The sequence below is a fragment of the Oryctolagus cuniculus genome, chromosome 5, assembly GCF_964237555.1.
Source record: "Oryctolagus cuniculus chromosome 5, mOryCun1.1, whole genome shotgun sequence".
Classification (NCBI taxonomy): domain Eukaryota; kingdom Metazoa; phylum Chordata; class Mammalia; order Lagomorpha; family Leporidae; genus Oryctolagus; species Oryctolagus cuniculus.
Window position 1 is genome coordinate 95,505,469 of NC_091436.1, and position 23,871 is coordinate 95,529,339.

General features: G+C 35.9%; 1 protein-coding gene across 1 annotated transcript; it reads right to left on the minus strand.

Annotated features, from left to right (window-relative positions):
- Positions 1-4,226: 4,226 nt before the first annotated feature.
- Positions 4,227-5,711, minus strand: LOC100351756 (small acidic protein). Its single transcript, XM_002714539.5, has one exon. The coding sequence runs from the start codon at positions 5,582-5,584 to the stop codon at positions 5,033-5,035; it is 552 nt and encodes a 183-aa protein (XP_002714585.2). The 5' UTR covers positions 5,585-5,711; the 3' UTR covers positions 4,227-5,032.
- Positions 5,712-23,871: the final 18,160 nt, after the last annotated feature.

The window sequence follows — 23,871 nt, forward strand, 5'->3', positions numbered from 1 at the left end:
TGGAAAATGGCTGACTGATGGTGCCCTTTGTCACAGTCCTACCCAAGGGAATATGAAGGCACAGAGATACTTGCCTAGGTTTCCTCTATAAGAATAAACAGTATTTATTAATCTGACAAACGTAATCTTATTGTGTGGTCTTTATAACTATGCCTTCTTCATTTGTGGATGTTTGTACTTGTTCCTAACTCTCCAGTGAATTTCAACATAGAGCATGTCTCATAAGTTTCTTCCTCCACCATGCCGTGTATGGTTTCCAGTACTTAGTTGTATGGAAGAAATTCTCAATGGTATCTAACTATTAAATCAATGAAGAAGTGATGTTTTTGTATAAAGAGACTAAAATAAATATTACAGTGGTTGAGAGGAGGAAATGTTTTTTTAGAAAATTATTATAATTTATTTTAATACTTAACATACCCAAACTCTCTCTCTCTCTCTCTTTTCCCCTTCCAGTGTGTGTGTGTGTGTGTGTGCATGTGTATGTATTTTGTGTGTACATACAACACAGCTGATAAAATACCCTCAGAAATACTTGTTGGCTATTTTTTATTTTTATTTTCTTTTTCCTTATTTTGCATTTACAAAAGTTTGTATTTAGATACAGTGTAAGCAAACATTTTGGAGACTAAAAAATATTCAGATGAAATATTTTGCTGACAGAAATGACTGGATATTGCCAGATAATTTGACGTTCATTTTTTTAAGGAAGCTTTCGTTTCTTCTCAGAACAGTTTTTTTTTTTTTTTTTCAGATTCTATCCATTTGGCCTATCATAATGCAAACATATTTACATATTTTTTTGACTGCTTGAAGACAGCAAATTACTCATAGCACATTGAGACAAATTTAGGAATGCCAATATGATCAGAAATACTAAATATCTGGGGCCAGCATTGTTGCACAGTGGGTAAAGATGGTGCCTTCGATGCCAGCATCCCATATGGGTGCTGGTTCATGTGCTGGCTGCTTCTACTTCTGATCCAGCTCCCTGCTAATGTTCAGGGAAAACAGCAGAAGATGGCCCCAGTGTTTCCCCCCGACACACACCCACATGGGAGACCTGGATGAAACTTCTAAATCCTACCTCCAGCCTGCCCCAGGCCTGGCCACTGTGACCATTTGGGAAGTGAACAAGAAGAGGGAATCTCTCTCTCTCCCTCTGTCCCTCCATATCTGTAATTCTGACTTTCAAATAAATAATATATAATATATGATACATAATACATAATATATAATAATATAAATAAATAATATTTAAAATAATTTAGAAATGTTTCATAATGCATCCAAAGCCATATTTTGATCAACTCTTTCTTGGAATCCCCTTTAGCAATGACAGTTCTGAAGTAATTATGTTAGAGAATAAGACTTTGGGGAGTATAAATTCATCAGAAATTGCTCTTAGGCTGCACAGAAACCACATTCTTTGCAGCCACAAAATCATCTAAGTGCAGCATTCCAACAACAGGGTGGTTTGCCTTTCAATGTATGGCTATCCCTGTCTGACTCCAGCTTTGCCTTTTAGTAATGGAGGAATTGCAGTTAGAAATAGCATCTGCCTTAGGTAAGAGGTATCAAAACAGAGGAAGGGAATGTAAGTCACAAAACCATGCAGCTTCATTTATGTGACCCAGGGTGTGAAAAGCACTGCAAGCAAAATTGAATTTGATTGAGCATAAGATAATAAAATCTGTGAGTTTCCAGTGGAGAAGGGATTTATTCTGCCCTTTCATTTCTAACTGCAATTATGGAAGCATTATCACAAACAAAAGGAAATTATCTGCAGTAATCAGACCTTCTGGAGAAAAGCGCAGAACTGTCTAGCCTGAATTCAGGAAGTCCAGAGGCAGTTGTACTAGGATATTACCAATGCACTGATGACAGACACAGGCTTTGCTTGAAAAGGACAAAATTGAATAAACAGGCTGGGTGAATTAAACACCTAAACAGGAAAAAAGCAACAAATCAAAGTATCTGTTTTATTAGGAAGAATTGAAGAGTAAATAAGCCAAGTTTTTACGTAATGAACGGTAAAGCAACCATTCAAATATGTACTGGATTGAGACAGGCTGTCCAGTATAGTGATATACACTGGGCAGCTGTGATTTTGTTGTAGACTACATGCCAAATGGCATGCCTGTTGTTCTCTGAGAAGAACATAGGTTGAGGAGCTGTCCACAGTTATTATTAAAATGTCTCTGTGTAAGACAAGGCCACACCAGCATTTCCTAAGCTAAGATGGGCTTGATCTCCACTATGCCTGCCTCAGCTTGGCACATTTAATAGAAACTAAAAGAGAACCCATGTGGAAAGACATTCTAACCTAACCCAAGGCAATGAGGGATTGGCACAGCAGTGACTGCCTCTCCTCTGTTCAGGCTGTCATGACATACACATAAGCTTCAACAGGTCAAAGACTTGATTCCTTTTTCTATGAGAATCTTTATCTGAGATATACCACTGACAGGTTTTCACAAAATATTGGTCTCTTATCATCACAAAGACCCAAAATACTTAGACATTACTTCTTCCTGAAAATGGAAAACATAAGAAGCCTGAGAATTCTTGAGACTCCGAGCTGACTTGATCATTTTGAGGTCAGACAGAATCAGTGCCCATGGTTTCAGGCAGAAATCTGTAGGAAACTGCCCAGCACAAAAGCTGGGAACGGAATGAAATGCCCTGAATTACTTGTATATTATTGAGGGTCAGGGGATAGGTACTGTGAATTAATGACTAGATGTACTCACAGCTTCCCTAGGGTTTCATACCATTACTCTTACACTGGGAAAATATATGTTCAGGAGATGCTATTAAAACTTCCACAACAATAGAAGCAGCAGCGATCAATGTATTTCTAAGTAGAGAAGAGTAAACTGAAGCAGTACTCCTGAGCAAAACAAAGGTGTTTTCTCATGCCATTCTTTATCTCAAAGATGCTGCAACTATCTTTTTCCTTTTCATGTCTTTGTGAGAGGCACTGCATGTCATCCTTTTAGAATAGCTGCAAGGCAAACAAGACTGGCCATTACCCATGAGATTGCCTAAGCTGGAGAAAGTACAGCTCTGATGTTGTTGCCTACTTAGTACACATTCTACCCTGTTTCTTTGTGAACTAAACTCCCAGTTCACTCAGGACAATATAAATGACCGACAGACGATATTTTCCAGACTCCTTTGTGCCTAAGCTTGACTTTGGGGCCATTTTTTGCCCAGAAACCTTTTATCTAAGGTACACAAACTTCATGTATTTCATAAATACAACTTTAGGTACCTAGTGATTCTTTTTTTTTTTTTTTTTTGACCAATGGATTAAATTTATTCCAGTTCTGAATCTTATTAATTTCCAATAATACATGAATTGAAATCAGAATTTCTCTATTTGGAGATGAAGAAAGGCCTCTAATATTGTTACTTTAGAAGAGGGTGCTTCTATTAATACATTAGAACCAAGACTTATAAAACCACCCAGGATATTTAAACAATAAATGAAAATACTTTTCAAAACTTAATACTGGTCCTCTCCCTCTTCCATTTTTAAATATAAATCACTCTTTACTTTCTAGTTAAAGTAGCTATAATAAGAAATCCCACAGAATAGACTTTTGAAAATCAGTGGTCAAACTAAAACTTGAATAAAGTAAAGTTTCTTCAAACCAAGTTATTTGTTAAATGTCACAAATACTGTCTACTGCACAGACTAAATCTTACTATATTAGGGTAGCACCTATTTAAAATAAATGTGAGAAATTAAACTCAAAACATATGAAAAATATAAGATAGAGTCATTTCTAGTTGCTGTACTCCTCTAACATATATATTCTGAATTTCAAAATGACTTTAGGAGTAATTGTTTTTTTTAAAAGTTCAACACAAACACATACCATGTATCTGGATGTGTAATAGTTCAGCTCACAAACAGGTCTGACTCACACCTTTCAACTTCTTACAAATATTAAGATTTTGGACCCAGTTAATCAAAGATCCACTGAATAGCTGATAATGTAGTATATGCTAATCTGCAGAACAAATCAACCACATTAACAGCAGTCCAGTGATTCCATCTTACTCCAACAAAGCAGCAATAAAACTGGAAATACTTGAGTAATTAAATCATCAAAATAACAGCACTGAAATAAAATGAAGAGAATTTGTTTTCGCTTCTTGTTCAGTAAGCCTGCCCCTCATTTTTAGACAATGAGGATAAAGGTATCACAACGAAATATGGGAAACTGCTTTCTCTTTATTTAGACCTTAGGGAGAAAATGAACTTTGGTCACATTTTACCTTAAGGAAAAAAAAAATCCAGTTTTACATGTTTCTAAATAGATATGACTAAATGATCAGAGAAATAATTTCTTCTGTAAAAACTGACCAAATTTTATCAAAAACCTAACATACAATGTAATTGAAATTATATAAAGACTGCTTGGGATCAAAACATTCCAAATATATGATAGTTGTAATTCCCTTCTAACAGGTATGAAAGTACTAGTTCTCATGTTGCTTTGGTCCAAAAGAGAAGAGCTGAGTCAGTAAGAGTAAATTAAGTACTTAACCTATTGCTAACATTAATTTAGATTGTGACTGGCAGTAGAAATATCCGTATGAATATTTCTACTATAGCAAAGTATACTTTTCACGAACACATCACAGTATCAAATTTTTAGTGAGAAAAATATGAAGGACCAAAAAATAACAAAAGATGAAAGACCTACTACAAACAAAAAGTTATCTCCCTGATACTGCATTTAAAGGGGAGATTAGAGCGTTGATGATGCTAATATGAAAAGAAGTTGCATACTGTATTTATTTCTTATTTTATACAACTCTTACTCTTTACAAAAATGGTAATAGTCATGCCCATAAAAGTGTAACCCATGGCATTTGAAAGCAAACACTCTTTGTAATTATTTAAAAGGGCCTTTTTAAAAATTATAATACAAAGGTCTGTGCTCTATAAGCAGTCCTCCACTGTGCATTTTAACAATAAGGCTTACTTTTAATACAAACACTAAGTGTTTGGGAGTTATGAACCACTGGATTTAACAAACATCATTTTATAATTGCTCTTTGCATCCTTTTTGTTTTTGGGATCTTCCACTTCATCAGGGTGCTCAGCAGCGTGGAGCTCTTCAGCAGATTCTTCTTTCTCTGACTCTGAATCACTTTCAGAGTCATCTGGACTCTCAGGATCAGGTGAATCATCATCATCATCATCATCATCTCCAGCCACATCACCTTCTCCATCTTGATCTTCCACCTCACTGAAGCCAAGTCCACAATGTCGCCGATATCTTCCTGATAATTTACTGTCCATACTTTGCTGATATTGAGACTCCAGTTCTTCATCAATCTTCTTGTCTTCTTCCCCTGTTCGGAAGTGAGATGTTGATTTGTGATCTCCTATGACAAGACGACCAGTATGTTCTTTCTTTCCTGCACCCATAAGTCTCAAGAACTTTTGTTTTCTCTCTTCATTACCCAAGTCTGCTGCCTCCCAATTGCTAGATCCAAGATCGTCGTCTGGGGAGGCTGAGCGCTTCACCCCGTGCGGGTGAGACTCCCTGGCAGCACTCATCGTTACGGTAATCCCGATGGGAAATGCCGGACCCACTCGCCGTTCTCCTCAGCCGCAACACCAGCCGCCTGCAACCTGCCACCAGCCCAAGCAGCGCCACTACAGAACGCAGAGCGCCTCCGGGCCTTCTCCCGGTACCTAGTGATTCTTCCCACCCTATCCACATTCCCACCCACAATCCCACGCTTCCTCCTCCCTCCCCTACTCCTGTTCCCATTCTTATTTTTTTTTACTCATACGTATTTTCAATTAACTTTATACACATAAGATTAACTTTATTTTAAGTAAAGAGTTCAACAAGTAGCATGAAGAAAAAAAAACTGTTCTTCAACAGTTGAGACAAGGACTGTCAACGTTTTAGTCAATGTTAATGTTAATGTTAATGTTAATAGATGAGAATCTGAGAAAACTTTCTTAATGGGAAGAAAAGCTTTTTGATAAGAACTCTATTCATCCCATCTTCTCCTACTCTTAATCCCTGCCTTTGATGCAATGCTTTGACTGTGTTTTTGACAGTCATCTTGGACAGGCACCCCTCAGAGGGAGGAGGGGCATCATGTGTTAAGCTTGATGAGTTAGATAAATAGAAGGAATCCAGGTTCCTTAGGGAGGGCACCCTGGAGTTGCCATACTGTATTTCATGTTATTTGAGGGAAAAATAACCCTCTAAATTTTGAATAAGCCACTGTGATTTATGTTTTCTCTCATCTGCAACTCAGAGAAATCAAAGATTTAGAAAACTAACAACCATCTCCTTTTCAAATGACAATGGCTTGCAAATGACTTCAGCAAAGGGGAAGAGGAATATCTATTTATCTACAGTGGTATAAGAAATAATCTAAGAACAGTATTTTTCACTTTATGTTTCTGTGTGGGAGCAAACTGTTGAAATATTTACTTAATGTATGCTAAACTGATCTTCTGTATATAAAGAGAATTGAAAATGAATCTTGATGTGAATGGAAGGGGAGAGGGAGTGGATAAGGGAGGGTTGCGGGTTGGAGGGACATTATGGGGGGGAAGCCATTGTAATCTACATTCTGTACTTTGGAAATTTATATTCATTAAATAAAAGTTAAAAAAAGAAATTAAAAAAAGAAAAAAGGAAATGTATTATTAAATATAAATAACTACTTATTATATATTAATTAGGATTAATATTGTATAGTGGTACAGGAATACTGAGAAACAGCAAAAGAGTTGCTGTTTCTTCCAGACTTAAATATAAAAATACAAGTTTAAGAATTACTAGAAAAATTAAATTACATGATCTTAAACATTTAAAAACTTCCATGTGTATATCTGATGATTAATGGTATTTTAATATGCATAGCAATTTTTAATACAAAACAATATCCTAGTGTCTGAATTACATGTACTATTAATTTTCCTTACCACTAGTACATTTGGCCTAGAAATCAGTATGTTACAAACACACTCATTTGGCAAAAAATAATACAATTTCTACATATAAAAATATAATTCAAAAATAATGGGGTATCAGTCATATGGCAAAATGTAGTAATGACGTTAGAGCTCCATAACAAATTTAATGTTCTGGATGAAGTTAACTAAATTAGAGATGAGTCAAAATGAGACAGATCTGAGCATTTAGAATGTTACAGAACTATCATATGGAATAGTTTATATTGAATATCATAACTTATCATTGATACGTGATATTCTCATTTTGGCATTGTATTTTTACTATAATTGATATAATTTTAAAATAATGTTTCCCCAAATACTATTTTTTTTTTCATATGGGATGGTTCATGTTGGAAGGACCAGTTGCTTGATGCTTTCTTTTTACACAGTTGTCAAAAGAATGCATTGGTTTCTTGCTATTTTTAAAAGGTAGCTATTTATTTTTTCTTTTTCACAAATATCACTTAAAAACACGTTATTTTAAAAGTACTTAGTAAGTTGCAATCCACTAAAATTTCATATTCAAGTGAAAGTTCAAATCGATCTATCTGTGACCACTAGGGCCTCTCTCAGTGTTATTTCAAAATGATTTTAACGTTGTCTGGTGTAGATCTTGCAGGTTCATCTTTAGATTTCCTGCCACAGACTTGGATCAGTCAATACTTCACAATTACCTAATATTTCATTACATTTAATGAGGAATGATATTTCAGGAACTCAAAGCAGTCATGCCATTTTTTTAAATGTAATTGATTTTTACTAGATTTTAAACTTGATTTAAATCATGAACGGTGTTATATTCCCAAAAATTATTACTAATTGTTCTTTACTATTCCCAAATATATTGTTGTAAAATTTTTTAAGAATAAAATAGCCATAAAATATTTACAGTGAACACCTACAAAAAATTCATTTTCTAAATTTTACCAAACTTGCTTCATTGCATAATTATTTACGTGACCATTAGCCCTTCCCAGACATATACTTTAGTAGCTTTATTGAAAAATAATTTATATAGCATAACATTCTCAATACAAGCATACATTTGATGAATTTTATCCAATTTATACAATCATGCAGCTATCTCCACTATCTAGTTTTATTAGTAAATTAGTTATTAAGTGATAAATCATTTTATATATTTATTGTATACAATGCAATATTTTGAAATCTGTCAGGGCGAGCATAGAGTCTAGCAGTTAAGCCATCAGTTAAGACACTAGCATCACACATTGGAGTACTTAGGTTCCATATGCACTTCTATTTCCTGACTCCGGCTTCCCTCTAACGCAGACCTTAGGTGGTAGTCGTGATAGTTCACTTAACAGAATTCCTGCCACCAACAAAGAGTAAACGTATAAGTTCCCAGCTCCAACCCCAAACCAGACTTTGCAGTGTGGGCATTTTTGGATTGAATCAGGTGATAGCCATGTGCACACACTCTCTCAAAGAAAAAAATAAGTAATAAAGCTTTTAAAGAAATATGTATAGTGTCCGGTTTTCCCCACATCCTCTCCAGCATCTATTATTGGTACATTTCTGAATGTGAGCCATTCTAACTGGGATGAGGTGAAACCTCATTGTGGTTTTGATTTGCATTTCCCTGATTGCTAGTGATCTTGAACATTTTTTCATGTGTCTGTTGGCCATTTGGATTTCCTCTTTTGAAAAATGTCTATTGAGGTCCTTGGCCCATCTCTTAAGTGGGTTGTTTGTTTTGATGTTGTGGAGTTTCTTGATTTCTTTGTAGATTCTGGTTATTAACCCTTTATCTGTTGCATAGTTTGCAAATATATTTTCCCATTCGGTCGGTTGACTCTTCACTTTCCTGACTTTTTTTTTGCAGTACAGAAACTTCTCAATTTGATTCAATCCCAATAGTTGATTTTGGCTTTGACTGCCTGTGCTTCCAGGGTCTTTTCCAAGAAGTCATTGCTGGTACCTATATCTTTCAGGGTTTTTCCAATGTTCTCTAATAATTTGATGGTGTCAGGTCGTAGATTTAAGTCTTTAATCCATGTTGAGTGTATTTTTGTGTAAGGTGAAAGGTAGGGGTCTTGCTTCATGATTCTGCACGTGGAAATCCAATTTTCCCAGCACCATTTATTGAATAGACTGTCCTTACTCCAGGGATTGGTTTTGGATCCTTGATATGAGTTGGCTGTAGATGTTTGGATTGATTTCTGGTGTTTCTATTCTGTTCCATTGGTCTATCCATCTGTTTCTGTACCAGTACCATGCTGTTTTAATTACAACTGCCCTGTAGTATGTCCTGAAATCTGGTATTGTGATGCCTCCAGCTTTGTTTTTGTTGTACAAGATTGCTTTAGCTATTCGAGGTCTCCTGTGTCTCCATATAAATTTCAGCATCATTTTTTCCAGGTCTGAGAAGAAGGTCTTCGGTATCTTGATTGGTATTGCATTGAATCTATAAATTGCTTTTGGGAAAATGGACATTTTGATGATATTGATTCTTCCAATCCATGAGCATGGAAGATTTTCCATTTCTTGGTATCCTCTTCTATTTCTTTCTTTAAGGTTTTGTAATTTTCATCTTTAATATCCTTGGTTAAGTTTATTCCAAGGTATTTGATTGTCTTTGTAGCTATTGTGAATGGGATTGATCTTAGAAGTTCTTCCTCAGCCGTGGCATTGTCTGTGTATAAAAAGGCTGTTGATTTTTGTGCATTGATTTTATACCCTGCTACTTTGCCAAACTCTTCTATGAGTTCCAATAGTCTCTTAGTAGAGTTCTTTGGGTCCCCTAAATAAAGAATCATATGATCTGCAAAGAGGGATAGTTTGAGTTCTTCCTTCCCAATTTGTATCCCTTTAATTTCTTTTACTTGCCTAATAGCTCTGGCTAGAACTTCCAGAACTATATTGAATAACAGTGGTGAGAGTGGGCATCCCTGTCTGGTACCAGATCTCAGTGGAAATGCTTCCAACTTTTCCCCATTCAATAGGATGTTGACTGTGGGTTTTTCATGGACACTAACCGACTGTTGGTGGGAATGCAAATTGGTTAAGCCACTAGGAAGTCAGTTTGGAGATTCCTCAGAAACCTGAATATAACCCTACCATACAACCCAGCCATCCCACTACTTGGAATTTACCCAAAGGAATTTAAATTGGCAAACAAACAAGCTGTCTGCACATTAATGTTTATGCAGCTCAATTTACAATAGCTAAGACCTGGAACCAACCCAAATGCCCATCAACAGTAGACTGGATAAAGAAATTGTGGGACATGTACTCTATCGAATATTATACAGCAGTCAAAAACAATGAAACCCAGACATTTGCAACAAGATGGAGGAATTTGGAAAACATCATGCTGAGTGAATTAAGCCAGTCCCAAAGGGACAAATATCATATGTTCTCCCTGATCTGCAACTACTAACTGAGCACCAAAGGGGAAACTTGTTGAAATGAAATGGACACTATGAGAAACAGTGACTTGATCAGCTCTTGTCCTGACGGTTGATGTACAATGTAATACTTTATCCATTTTAGTATTTTTTTTTGTTCTAGTACCATTGGTTGAACTCTGTAATTAACACACAATTATTCTTAGGTGTTTAAATTTTAACTGAAAAGTGATCCCTGTTAGGAATTTGGAAAATATTATGCTGAGTGAAATAAGCCAATCCCAAAGGGACAAATACCACTTGTTCTCCTTGATAGGTGACAACTAACTGAGCACCACAAAGGAAACCTGTTAAAGTGAAATGAACACTATGAGAAACGGTGACTTGATCAGCCCTCACCCTGACTGTTGAAGAGCAACTTGTTATGTTATCCCTATTAGTATTTTTTTGTTTGTTCTACTTAATACTTTTGGTTGAATACTGTAATCAATACACAATTCTTCTTAAGTGCTGAAACTTACCTGAAAAGTGATCACTGTTAAATGTAAGAGTGGGAATAAGAGAGGGAAGAGATGTGCAATTTGGGACGCGCTCAAGCTGACTTACCTCAAACAGTAGAGTTAGAAACATACCAGGGGATTCCAATTCAATCCTATCAAGGTGGCATGTACCAATGCCATCTCACTAGTCCCAGTGATCAATTTCTGTTCACAATTGATCATAATTATAGGTCTAAGAGTCAAAGGGATCACATAAACAAGAATAGTGTCTGCAAATACTAGCTGATAGAATCAAAAAGGGAGAGAATGATCCAACATGGGCAGTGAGATACACAGCAGACCCATAGAATGGCAGATGTCCTGAAAAGCACTCTGGCCTCAAAATCAGCCCTTAAGGCATGCAGATCCGGCTGAAATGCCCATGAGAGTATTTCAGGCATGGAAAGCCAAGACACTCTGGGGGGGGGGGGGAAATCTCCGCGAGTGAGATCCCAGTGGAAAAAACAGGTCATCAAAGAAGGAGGTACCTTTCTCTGAAGGGAGGAGAGAACTTCCACTTTGACCATGGCCTTATCTAAAAATTATCAGAGTCAGTGAACACAGGGGGCTTCCATAGCCTTGGCAATTCATGACAAGGGCCTAGGTTGATTACTGATGCCATAAACAAGAGTGTCAATTTGTTAAGTCAACAACAGGAGTCACTGTGCACTTACTCCTCATGTAGAATCTTTGTTCTTAGTGTGCTGTACATTGAGATTTAATGCTATAACTAGTACTCAAACAGTATTTTTCACTTTATGTTTCTGTGTGGGAGCAAACTGTTGAAATCTTTACTTAATGTATGCTAAACTGATCTTCTGTATATAAAGAGAAACGAAATTGAATCTTGATGTGAATGGAAGGGGAGAGGGAGAGGGAAAGGGGAGGGTTGTGGGTGGGAGGGATGTGATGGGGGGGAAGCCTTGTAATCCATAAGCTGTACTTTGGAAATTTATATTCATTAAATAAAAGTTTAAAAAAAAAAGAAACAAAACAAAAAAAAAAGAAATATGTATACACTGTGAAGTAGCTAAAAAGCATTTATCACTTTTGATGAGAAAAATTAAAATGTACTCTCATTGATTTATAAAAATATAATTCACTTTCATTAATTATATATACCTTGTTATACAATGAATCTCTTGAATTCATTCCTCCTAGCTATGTGAGACTATATATCCTTTCACTCACATTTCCCAACAGCCAAATGCCCATCCCCTGATAACCACAATTCTGTTTACTTTCTGCTTCTAGGAGTTGATTTCTTTTTATATTATAAATAAGTATTTAGATACACTATTGGTCATTTGATGCCCAATTTATGTCACTCAATATAATGTACTCCAAGTTCATTCTTGTTGTTGTAAAATAATTCTCTTCTTAAGCTGAGTAGCAATCCTAATTAATAAACAATCACTTGAATGATAAAATGAATATTTACTTTCAGTCGTGGATGCATATTTTATATATTGTGGATTACAATATTGTACATTTTCTGTTAAACAAAATAAAAAGTGTTTAATGCATTACATCCATGTGCTCAATTTACTATTAAAAAGTATTTTTTACTTTTTTGTTTTACTTATTTATTTTAATTTTTTTTTAATTTTACTTAAGGTATATGAGTTTCATGTATTTCATAAATACAGATTCAGGAACATAGTGATACTTCCCATGCTACCCTCCCTTCCACCCGTTCTCCAACATCTGTGTCAAAGGATAACTCTGATGATTAATTTGTGCTACAGAGAATGACTAAAGTGCCCTTTAAATACCTTGGAGTTCATATTGGAAATGCACTTTTGGTGTACTGTCCTGATCATTAACTCATAAATAGTATACCAATATATTAACAAGTGGGCAGATAAATTTAAATAAGAGATTCTGGAATCACTATTTGCAAGGGATCTTTATTTTTAAAATATTATGTAATTCAGATAATTATTTTAACTAATGGGAAAAAAGTAGTTAATTTGTACTTGATTACAGCACTCAAATTTTTTAACATATCAACCTAAAAATATACATTATCATAAAATACTAGAAAACTACATATCATTTTTTCTTTAAATATAAATTCATCTTTGTTTTTAGAGAACTTCTAACTCAAGTTAAGGCCAGTTTTTGTTAGATTTTCTTTTTCCCAAAAATTGTTCTGGTGAGAGGAAAATCAATCTCTTTCCATCCTAACTTGACCCAAGAATGTTATTTCACCAGTGTCATAAATTTGTGGCAGTTAATATCATCCTGATCTTCACAGCAAATGCATTTTTCTATTACCTTCTCTTAGACTTTATTTGTGGTAGTACTTCAGTTGTCCTTTTAATACATAGTCTTTCCAATCAGGTTCAGAATGGCAGCAAATCAACCAAAGCAGTGTCATAACCCATTTTCTGTAATTTTTTTACCCAGATATTATGTCAGGACTATGAGTTAAACTTAATTAGCTAAAAATAAATTCCCTACTATATACATTAAATTTTAATGAAAATCATGACATTCATCAGAAATTATATACTGTTAACTGGTTTCTGATAATATTCAAATCCCAATGATGTTAAATTTGAGGTTGTTTTAAAGTCTAAAGCAACTGAGTTTTTTTTTTTTATTTTTTTTTATTTTTTGACAGGCAGAGTGGACAGTGAGAGAGAGAGACAGAGAGAAAGGTCTTCCTTTGCCGTTGGTTCACCCTCCAATGGCCGCCGCTGCAGCTGGCGCACCGCGCTGATCCGATGGCAGGAGCCAGGATCCAGGTGCTTTTCCTGGTCTCCCATGGGGTGCAGGGCCCAAGCACCTGGGCCATCCTCCACTGCACTCCCTGGCCATAGCAGAGAGCTGGCCTGGAAGAGGGGCAACCGGGACAGAATCCGGCGCCCTGACCGGGACTAGAACCCGGTGTGCCGGCGCCGCAAGGTGGAGGATTAGCTTATTGAGCCACGGCGCCGGCCTAAAGCAACTGAGTTTTAAATAGCATAATATCAAGGTCATGTAGTCATAAATTCTGAGTAGTTTTTTTTTTTTGTTTGCCTGTTTTATTATGCTGTCAACTCTTCCAAACTGAAAAAATAATCTGATGATAGCTACAATATCTACAAAATAAACCTATAAACAGTTTTATAACATTTATAGCAGTTTATTAACCAGTCAAGGTGGACATTTCAATTATCACAGTTAAATAAAAGTGTTGAAACAAAAGCAAAGCATTGGAGGGAATGAAAGTGTTGTTATTTATAATTTGTGATGCTAGCTATAGTAACCAATTACATTAAGCATTTGAAATTTCACTTGCCTCCATCTTGCAAAGGCCTACACTCGCAAAACATTTTATGAAGTGGGAGTCAATAAATAGTAGACTTAGTTAATAAATTTTTAAATACATATTTTCAGAGCACTTTAAAATTTGACTAAGTGACCACAAGCTTAATAAATTATTTAAAAAATATTTCTTCACTTCTTAGAAAAGTTATTTTCCACAAATAAAAATTTGAGGATTTAATGGCATGAACAACTTTAGACAATAAGTTATAACTTCATAAAATCTTACCATTTTAAAAAGTGAAAAGCAACATTTAAAATTTGTTTTTGTAGGCCGGCGCCGCAGCTCACTAGGCTAATCCTCCGCCTTGCAGCGCCGGCACACCGGGTTCTAGTCCCAGTTGGGGCGCCGGATTCCGTCCCGGTTGCTCCTCTTCCAGGCCAGCTCTCTGCTGTGGCCCGGGAGTGCAGTGGAGGATGGCCCAAGTGCTTGGGCCCTGCACCCCATGGGAGACCAGGAGAAGTACCTGGCTCCTGCCATCGGATCAGCGCGGTGCGCTGGCCGCAGTGCGCCAGCCGCGGTGGCCATTGGAGGGTGAACCAATGGTAAATGAAGACCTTTCTCTCTGTCTCTCTCTCTCACTGTCCACTCTGCCTGTCAAAAAAAAAAATTTGTTTTTGTTATCCATTATAAATCATGAATACATACTGCAGCTATCATCTTTCCAGTCACATGTAGGGGTTTATTTAGTGTGTACTGAATGTTAAAAATCGTGAGTTCTGAAAAATAAGACCTGATTTTTAATGTGAAGTGCTTTTGAATTTATTATTTTAAATCAATTTATTCCTTTACATGCTAAGTCAGACTTTTTAATTTATTTAGAACAATTTTCTTATTTCTATAATTTTGTAACTTCAGTGGTTACATATAATTGCTTCTAAAAACATTTTGGATTCTATTTTTAAAGTTCTACCCTTGAGGCCAGCACTGTGGCACAATAGGTTAACGCCCTGGCCTGAGCACCCACATCCCATAGGGGCGCTGGTTTGGGACCCTGCTGCTCCACTTCCGATCCAGCTCTCTGCTATGGCCTTGGAAGGCAGTAGAGATAGCCCAAGTCCTTGCACCCCTACACTGTGTGAGAGAACCGGATGAAGCTCCTGGCTCTTAGCTTCGGATTGACGCAGCTCTTGCAGTTATGGCCAACTGGGGAGTGAACCATCGAATGGAAGACCTCTCTCTCTCTGTCTCTCTCTCTATCTCTCTGCCTCTTCTCTCTCTACCTCTCCTCTCTCTGTGTAATTCTACTTTCAAATAAATAAATAAATCTTAAAAAAAAATTCTACTCTTTAGGTCTTTGCACATGTCCAATATCTTCATTCTGCATATGGCTTATATTCTCTCACTCTTTCTTCCTTAATTTGATTGACATATTTCACAATAATTCCTGGGTAATCTTTAATGAAACACAAATTTTATTTTTCTTTCTTATATTCATTGTATATAATTTCTAGATAGTTAATGCACATCGGTTTCTTCTTTCAAAAATAATATAAAATCATGTCTATATAATTTACAAAGCTTTTAACAGCCTAACTATAAGTTTATGTTTTTCTATTACAGGTCTTGAATCATTAATACATTGCCCTTGACAAAAAAAATAAAAATTAGAAATAATTTCTAGATTATTTTTCTAAAAGCATACAATTGATATTTTTTCCAAGCAAAATCTAAAAAGAAGCAAGGAAAATGTAGTTAAAATTAGAAATTTCTGCAACAGGTACCTCTTTCAATCAATGAGTGTAAGATTAACAAGGGGTATTAAACATCACATTGGATTGGGTTGTTACTTTACATAGTTAGCAAATTTCAAATCCAATCTCTAGGTGAAGTTTTGGAATTTTAACACTATAACTCTTTTCTATGATTTATCTTCCTTTTTTTTTTTTTTTTTTTTTTTTTAGATTTGGCATCTGCACTGCTCCTTAGCAGGTGAAACCACGGCCTGCAGTACCAACATCCCTTATTGGCACCGGTTTGAGTCCCAGCTGTTCCACTTTTGATCCAGCTCCCTGCTAATGTGTCTGGGAAAGTAGTAGAAGACAGCCCAAGTATTTGGGCCCCTGCACCCATGTGGAAGACCCAGAAGAAGCTCATGACTCCAGGTTCAGATCTACCTAGCCCCTACCATGGTGGCCATTTTGGGGGAGTGAATCAGCCAGTGATGAAATATAGCTCTCTCTGTCTCTCCCTCCCTCTCTCTCTGTAACTCTACCTTTCAAAATAAGTAAATAGGGGCCAGCGCCGTGGCTTACTTGGTTAATCCTCCGCCTGAAGCGCCGGCATCCCATATGAGTGCCGGATTCTGTCCCAGTTGCTCCTCTTCCTGTCCAGCTCTCTGCTGTGGCCCAGGAGGGCAGTGGAGGATGGCCCAAGTGCTTGGGCCCTGCACCCCATGGGAGACCAGGAGAAGCACCTGGCTCCTGACTTCGGATTGGAAGGAAGACCTTTCTCTCTGTCTGTCTCTCTGTCACTGTCTATAACTCTACCTGTCAAATAAATTAAAAATAAATAAATAAATAAATAAATCTTTTTAAAAATTTTCATTAACATAAAGAGAACAGATTTCCTGTATTCCATATGTACAGTTCTAAGAAGATAACCATTTTCCTTCCTTCTATTTCTCTTTTCCTCAAGCCCTGTCCTTCTTTCCTTTCTTATTATCTTTACTTTTTATCTTTCTATAATCAAAGGCTGAATGCACAATTCTCACATAGAGATGTGAATAGTATAGATTAATGTATTTAACTGTGATATGTTCATTTTTTTATGTGCTGTTTAATTTAAAGCCAACGTGTACCTTTCTTCCTTTTCGTGGAGTGACAGTGATGGAAGTCTGTTTGAAAGAATTAAATTTTCATGTGTATTGTTTTATATTATTAGAGTGATGATGGCAAGGTGTTATGATCCTGGGCTAAACAATTGTACTTGATTTTTTTAAGCAAGCTGTTTTAGGACATGAATAGAATTACAAAGAACTCTGCAAAGTGTAGCTTACTTGCCCTAAAAGATACCAAAAACAGAAAAGAATGAGACTCCCACTAAGGAGTTACTTTGCTAATCTTGCTAAAAAAGAAACTTAACAACTTAAAGTTTCCTAACAAAGTTAGCCTCCTGTAGGAAGCATCTAAGAAGTCTCTTGTCTAGTATTTATCATTTTATTATGAGCATTTTCCTGAAAATTCTTCATTACAGTAGGAAAAAAAAAACCACCTCAGTCAACATCAACTAAAACACACTTCAGCTTCATGTCCTGTTTTATCCTAAGATACTCACATGAGTGGTTCCTTCCCACCTTAGCTCTTAGTTCAGTATGCACTTACTCTGCAAAGCTTTTCCTATCCATCATAAAAGACTTTCCATTCTTTATCACAATGTGTTCCAATGCTGTATTATAAAACATTTTAACATAAAAAATTGAATTTTCTTACTTATTTTTGTGTTCACGGTGAGTTTCTCCCTACCAAAATGGGAGCTTCTTTAGGATAGAAAATGCATCTTTGAATGTTTCAGAAAAGCCTTTGCTATATGTTAATACTGATGCCATAAACAGGAGTGTCAATTGGTAAAGTCAACAACAGGAGTCACTGTGCACTTACTCCTCATGTAGGATCTCTGTCCTTAATGTGCTGTACATTGAGACTTAATGCTATAACGAGTACTCAAACAGTATATTTCACTTTGTGTTTCTATGGGGGTGCAAACTGTTGAAATCTTTACTTAATGTATACTAAACTGATCTTCTGTAAAAAAAAAAAAAAAAAAAAAAAGAAATTATCAGTTCCCAACTTGACTCTCACTGGGATTAAACATGACAATAGGTCTGATCTGATTTCATCATCATTTTAAAAATCATCTATTATTTTTCACTTTATGTTTGTGTGGGAGCAAACTGTTGAAATCTTTACTTAATGTATGCTAAACTGATCTTCTGTATATAAAGAGAATCGAAAATGAATCCTCATGTGAATGGAAGGGGAGAGGGAGTGGGAAAGGGGAGGGTTGCGGGTGGGAGGGACGTTATTGGGGGGAAGCCATTGTAATCCATAAGCCATACTTTGGAAATTTATATTCATTAAATAAAAGTTAAAAAAAAAGATTGATTTATTTGAATGTCATTGTTACAAAGAGAGGGGAAGAGACAGAAAGAAAGAGAGTAAGATCTTCCATCTGCTGACTCACTCTCCAGATGGCTATAATGGCTAAGATGGAATCCAGGAGCCATGAGCTTCTCCAGGTCTCCCACATGGGTGCAGGGTCCAAAACACTTGATCTATCTTCTGTTGCTTTTCCAAGGACATTAACAAGGAGCTGGACTGAAGTGGAGCAACTGGGACAAGAACCTGCACCCGTATTGAATGCCAGTATCAAAGGAGTTGGTTTTACTCACTATGCTACAATGACAGCCCCATAACTACTTTTTAAATCACTAATATTGCATGAAACTAAGAAGCAACCGTAATTCTTGTTCTGTTCAAAGTAACCAAAAAGTATCTCCATTCCATTGTCCGTGCTTCTAAAGCAGATCATTTTCCAAGTTACAGCACTGTTAGTTTTGAAGATCTTCAATTTATTATGATAAGGTGCGTGATATGAACACAAATATTAAGGAGTCATTGACATAATTGCAGACAAATTAGTCATTGCATGCCTGTTACCACACTAGGAAGTAATCCAGAATTTTTAGGATCCTCTTGAGAGTCAACTGTTTCCTCTGCCAAGCCACCATTCTTCATCATTTGAAGCTCAGTGGGGCCAAAATAGCATTAAACAATCATTCTCTTGTCTCTGTGTAACTCATTTAACATCTTACCCATGTAATTTTTGTTTGCCCTTATATTCCTGTCTCATTGATGGCCAATCTTCTTTTAGCATCATCTCAATGTACAGTGTATACTTGGTAATTACCTTACGAGGATGCTGACTGATGCACAGGCCATAAATTCAACACAAACTGTTGCCATCCATTATCCTTACACCACTGATTAGGGGAATTAGCATTTCACTCCAATAAAGTGTGAATTTCACTATGATAAAGTGAATTCTGAAGGTAAATACCACATGTTGCTATTTTATTTTTGCTTTCCTTACTACTGAGAAGGGAACAAGACATCTTGCCCACATGAATAGCTTCCTGTGAGTGATTTCTGATTGATTAGCTGAAGATTATTTTCACTTTGTTACAAATACAGTGCTGGAAGTAAAAACACTTCTAAAATCGTCTTGAATACATACTTTTCAGATTAGGATCATTCTTTATACACACCTTCAGGTGTCTGAGAGAGTGGAATCTAAATGTAAACTACAGGAGGATTCCTGCTTGGTGACTCATGCCACCACCACCAGCCAGAGCTTTCAGGATACTCTGTGTACAAAAGGTACAATTGAAGACCCTGTAAGTTGCAGAGAAAAGTTGACCAAGTAAAAATTGTTAGGTCTAAACAAATAATAGGCAGTTGTTAAAAGATGTCAATTTTAACAAATGAAGTAAAATGGGTGAATATGGAAACAAATACTTAGAATGGCAAGTCTAATATATAGTCTAATATAGCTGCTTCAAGCAGGTAATTAAAATAATCATGTTACCATACTATAATTTCCAGACAAAAAACACATGCTGTAGATTAATAATGAAGTTCACTGACTTTTGAAAGAAGTTTGATTGTATCTTATTTTGAAAGAAAGTTATTCTTCCCTCTCTCCATCCATCCTTGATGTCCTTCCTTGCTTCTTTCTTCTCTTTTCCTCTCATTTTCTTCTGTTCTCTTCTTTCAATAGGGGACAAAATGAGGCCCTGAAACAGTGTAAATCGGAAGCAGAGCAATGAGTAAAATCTTTTTTACTGGTCAAGAGATCGCACCTCAAATTATAATGTGGTTATGGACTCCTGCATGATGCGTTATAACTAATGAGTTATATTAATTATTTTTTGAATTTTTCTGTGATATTATGATTTCAGAAATACCTCTTCAGTTCCCATGGCTGAAGTTCCAATTTTAACTGTGCTCAGATTGAGGTATAACTTCTCAAATTGTAATGTTTCCCTGGAGGAATATTTTCTTGACAGAAAATACGTGGGTGACATTTCATATTTTCTGTGTTAATAGTTATCTATGATAAATGATATATGAATATTTGTATGCCAACAAATCAACTCAGAATAATGTTTTTCAGTTTTTTTCTTTTTTTTAATAAGCTAAAGGAGTTGTTGACCAATGTTTTCTAGAACTTTTTTCTTCTATTCTTCCTTTAATCTATGGACCACTTATTGAATTTGAAAACGACTCTTTTCTTGACCAAACTTTAGTCAGAGCTCCTCTGTGCTCTTATTTCAACTAGGCCTTGACCTGGGTCTCATTCTTTTCTTTCTTTTGCCTAGCCCAATTTAGCAAAGGACCCTTCTATGTCAGTGAAAATCACCCCTTTCTTTGTGTCTAGGCAAGTCTGCATCCCCATCTTTGATGTCTAAGTCCTTGGCATCTTTTTCACTAGAATCCCTTCAGTAAGTTTAGCTACAATCACCCTGTCCTCTTTGTCTCCTCTTTGTAAATATCCATTCACTGAATCCCTTACCCTGTTTATTGCCTATAAATCACCAATTGTCTTTGTTTCTCAGGGACAAGAGCCCAATCCATCCCCTCGATTTTTGTAATTAATTAATTTCAATTAAATGTATAGTATTATTAAAAATATGGACAGTGTTGCACAGCAAATCTCTACAACTTTTCATCCTGCATGACTGTAACTGTATACCTATTTATCAGCAACTCACTATCTTCTCACTTCTCTCAGCCACAGGCAGCCACAATTCTTTTTGTTTTTATTAGTTTAAAAATTTTAGATACCCAGTATAAATGGATTCATGCAGATTTTTTCTTTCTGTGTCTTATTTATTCTATTTGGCATAATATCCTCAAGGTTTATTTCTTTTTCTATGACTGGATAATATTCTATTGCATTTATAGTCACATTTTCTTTACCTAGTCATACATACAAAGGCATTTAAATTGTCTTCAAACCTTAGCTATTGTGAATAATGCCACAATGAAATGAGAATGCAAATATATCTTTGAGATACTGCCTTTAATATATTTTTGATAAATACCCAAAAGTGGGATTATTAGAACATATGGAAGCTCTAATCTTAATTACTGAGGAACTTTTAAACCATTTTCCACTGTAACTGAGCCATTTTATATTCCCATCAAAAGTACACAAAGGTGTCAACTCATCCATAAAATTACTAATTCCTATCACATTCTGGTTAGTTTTATTATGTTGACCATTCTAACATGTGTAAGGTGATTTGTTTTAACTTGTATTTCCCTGATTAGTGATCTGGATCACTTGTCATAAACTTGTTGCCCTGCTGACATGACATTTTATTTAAGGTATTCAAATTTAACATATTTCAAATTCAAAGATTCAGGAATAAGTAACACTTTCTACCCTATCATCCTTCCCACCCATGCTCCCAACCTTCTTCCTCTTCCCCCTCATATTCCCATTCTTATTTATTAAAAAAATCTATTTTCAGTTAACTTTATACTCATAGATTAACCCTACACTAAGTAAAACTTCAACAAGTAGTATAAAAAAAAAAAACAAAAACAAAAAAAAAACAAAAAAAACACCACTGTTCCACAATAGTTGAGACAAGGGCTGGTAAAAATCATTGCATCTCAAAATGTCAATTTCACTTTATATACTCTATTAATTACCACAGATCAGTGAGAACATATGGTATTTGTCTTTTTGAGGGCTTCTTATTTCACTAAGTATAATGGTTTCCAGTTGCAACCATTGTATTGCAAATGACAGGATTTCATTTTTATTTTTACTCTGTGTAGTATTCCGCAAGTATATATATACCATAACTTCTTTTTAAAAATGATTTATGCTATTTTTTGAAAGACAGAGTTACAGAGAAAGAGAGAGAGGTCTTCCATCTGCTGGTTCACTCCTCAAATGGCCAAAACGATTAGGCAGGTCCAAAGCCAGGAGCCAGGAGTTTCTTCCAGGACTCCCACATGGGTACAAGGGTCCAAGCACTTAAGCCATCCTCCACTGCTTTTCCAGGTACATTGTCAAGAAGCTGTATTAGAACTGGGACAGCTGGGGCTTGAACCAAAAGCCATATGGAATTCTATTGCTGCAGGCCACTGGGACTTTAATCCACTGCTCCACAGAACCATCCCCTATAACATAATTTCTTCATCTAGTCTTCAGTTGATTCCAAATCAGTGCTATTGTGAATTGAGCTGCAATAAACATGGTGGTACAAATCCCTCTTTCATATGCTGATTTATTTTGTTTGGGAAAATTCCCTGGAGTGGGATTCCTAGGCTATATGGTAGGTCTACATTCAAATTTCTGAGATGACTACATACTGTCTTCCACAGTGGCTGTACCATTTTACATTCCCTCCAAGAGTAGATTAGGGTACTTGTTACCCATATCCTCACCAAAATTGTTTTTTATTTTTGTATGAGAGCCATTCTAACTGTGGTGAGGTGAAACATCATTGTGGTTTTGCTTAGCATTTCTCTGTTGGTTAGTGATCCTGAGCATTTTTTCATGTTTCTGTTGGCCATTTGAATTTACTCTTTTGAAAAATATCTATTCAAATCCTTTGTCAATTTTTTAACTGGATTGTTTGTTTTGCTGTTGTTGAGTTTCCTGAGCTCTTTATGGATTCTGGATGGTAATCCTTTATCAGTTGTCTAGTTTGTGAATATTTTTTCTTATTCTGTCAGTTGCCTCTTTACTTGACGAGTGTTTCTTTTGCAGTGCAGAAGCTTCTCAGCTGGTTGTAATCCCATTTGTCATTTTTGACTTTGATTATCCCTGGTTTGGGGGAAGAAAAAGTAATGCTAAAATTTAAATGGAAACACAAGATATCTCAATTAGCTAAAACAATCTTAAACAACAAATCCAGAGGCATCACAATATCAGATTTTAAGATGTACTACAGGGAAGTCATAACCAAAACAACCTGGTACTGGCAAAACACACACACACACACACACACACAACAAACAAAAATAATGGGGATATCAATGTAACAGAACAGAAACTCCAGAAATCAATCCACACATGTACAAGCAACTTATCTTTGACACAGGAGCTAAAATCAATCCCTGGAGCAAGGACAGTCTCTTCAATAAATGGTGGCAGTGAAATTGCATCTCCACATGCAGAAATATGAAAGAAAACCCATAATTTACACATTACTCAAAATGGATCAAAGACCTAAGTCTATAACCTGATACCATCAAATTACTAGAGAATGTTGGAGAAACTATGCAAGACATTGGCATAGACAAAGACTTCTTAGAAAATACCCCAGAAGCACAGCCAATCAAAGCCAAGATTTTCATATGTTTATCTGACCTGGGAACACAGGAGTGAATCCACTTTATTGTGGCATATGATACTTTTAATAAGCCATCAATTCAATTCATACTATTTTGTGTGAAGACTTCCACCTATATACATTCAGGGATTTTGGTCTGTAATTTTAATTTTCTTTTCTTATAATATTTTATTCTGATTTTGGTACCTTCATAATCTTAGGCTCATCAAGTGAGTTTAGAAGTGTTTTTATATCTTCATTGTTTTGGAAGAATTTGT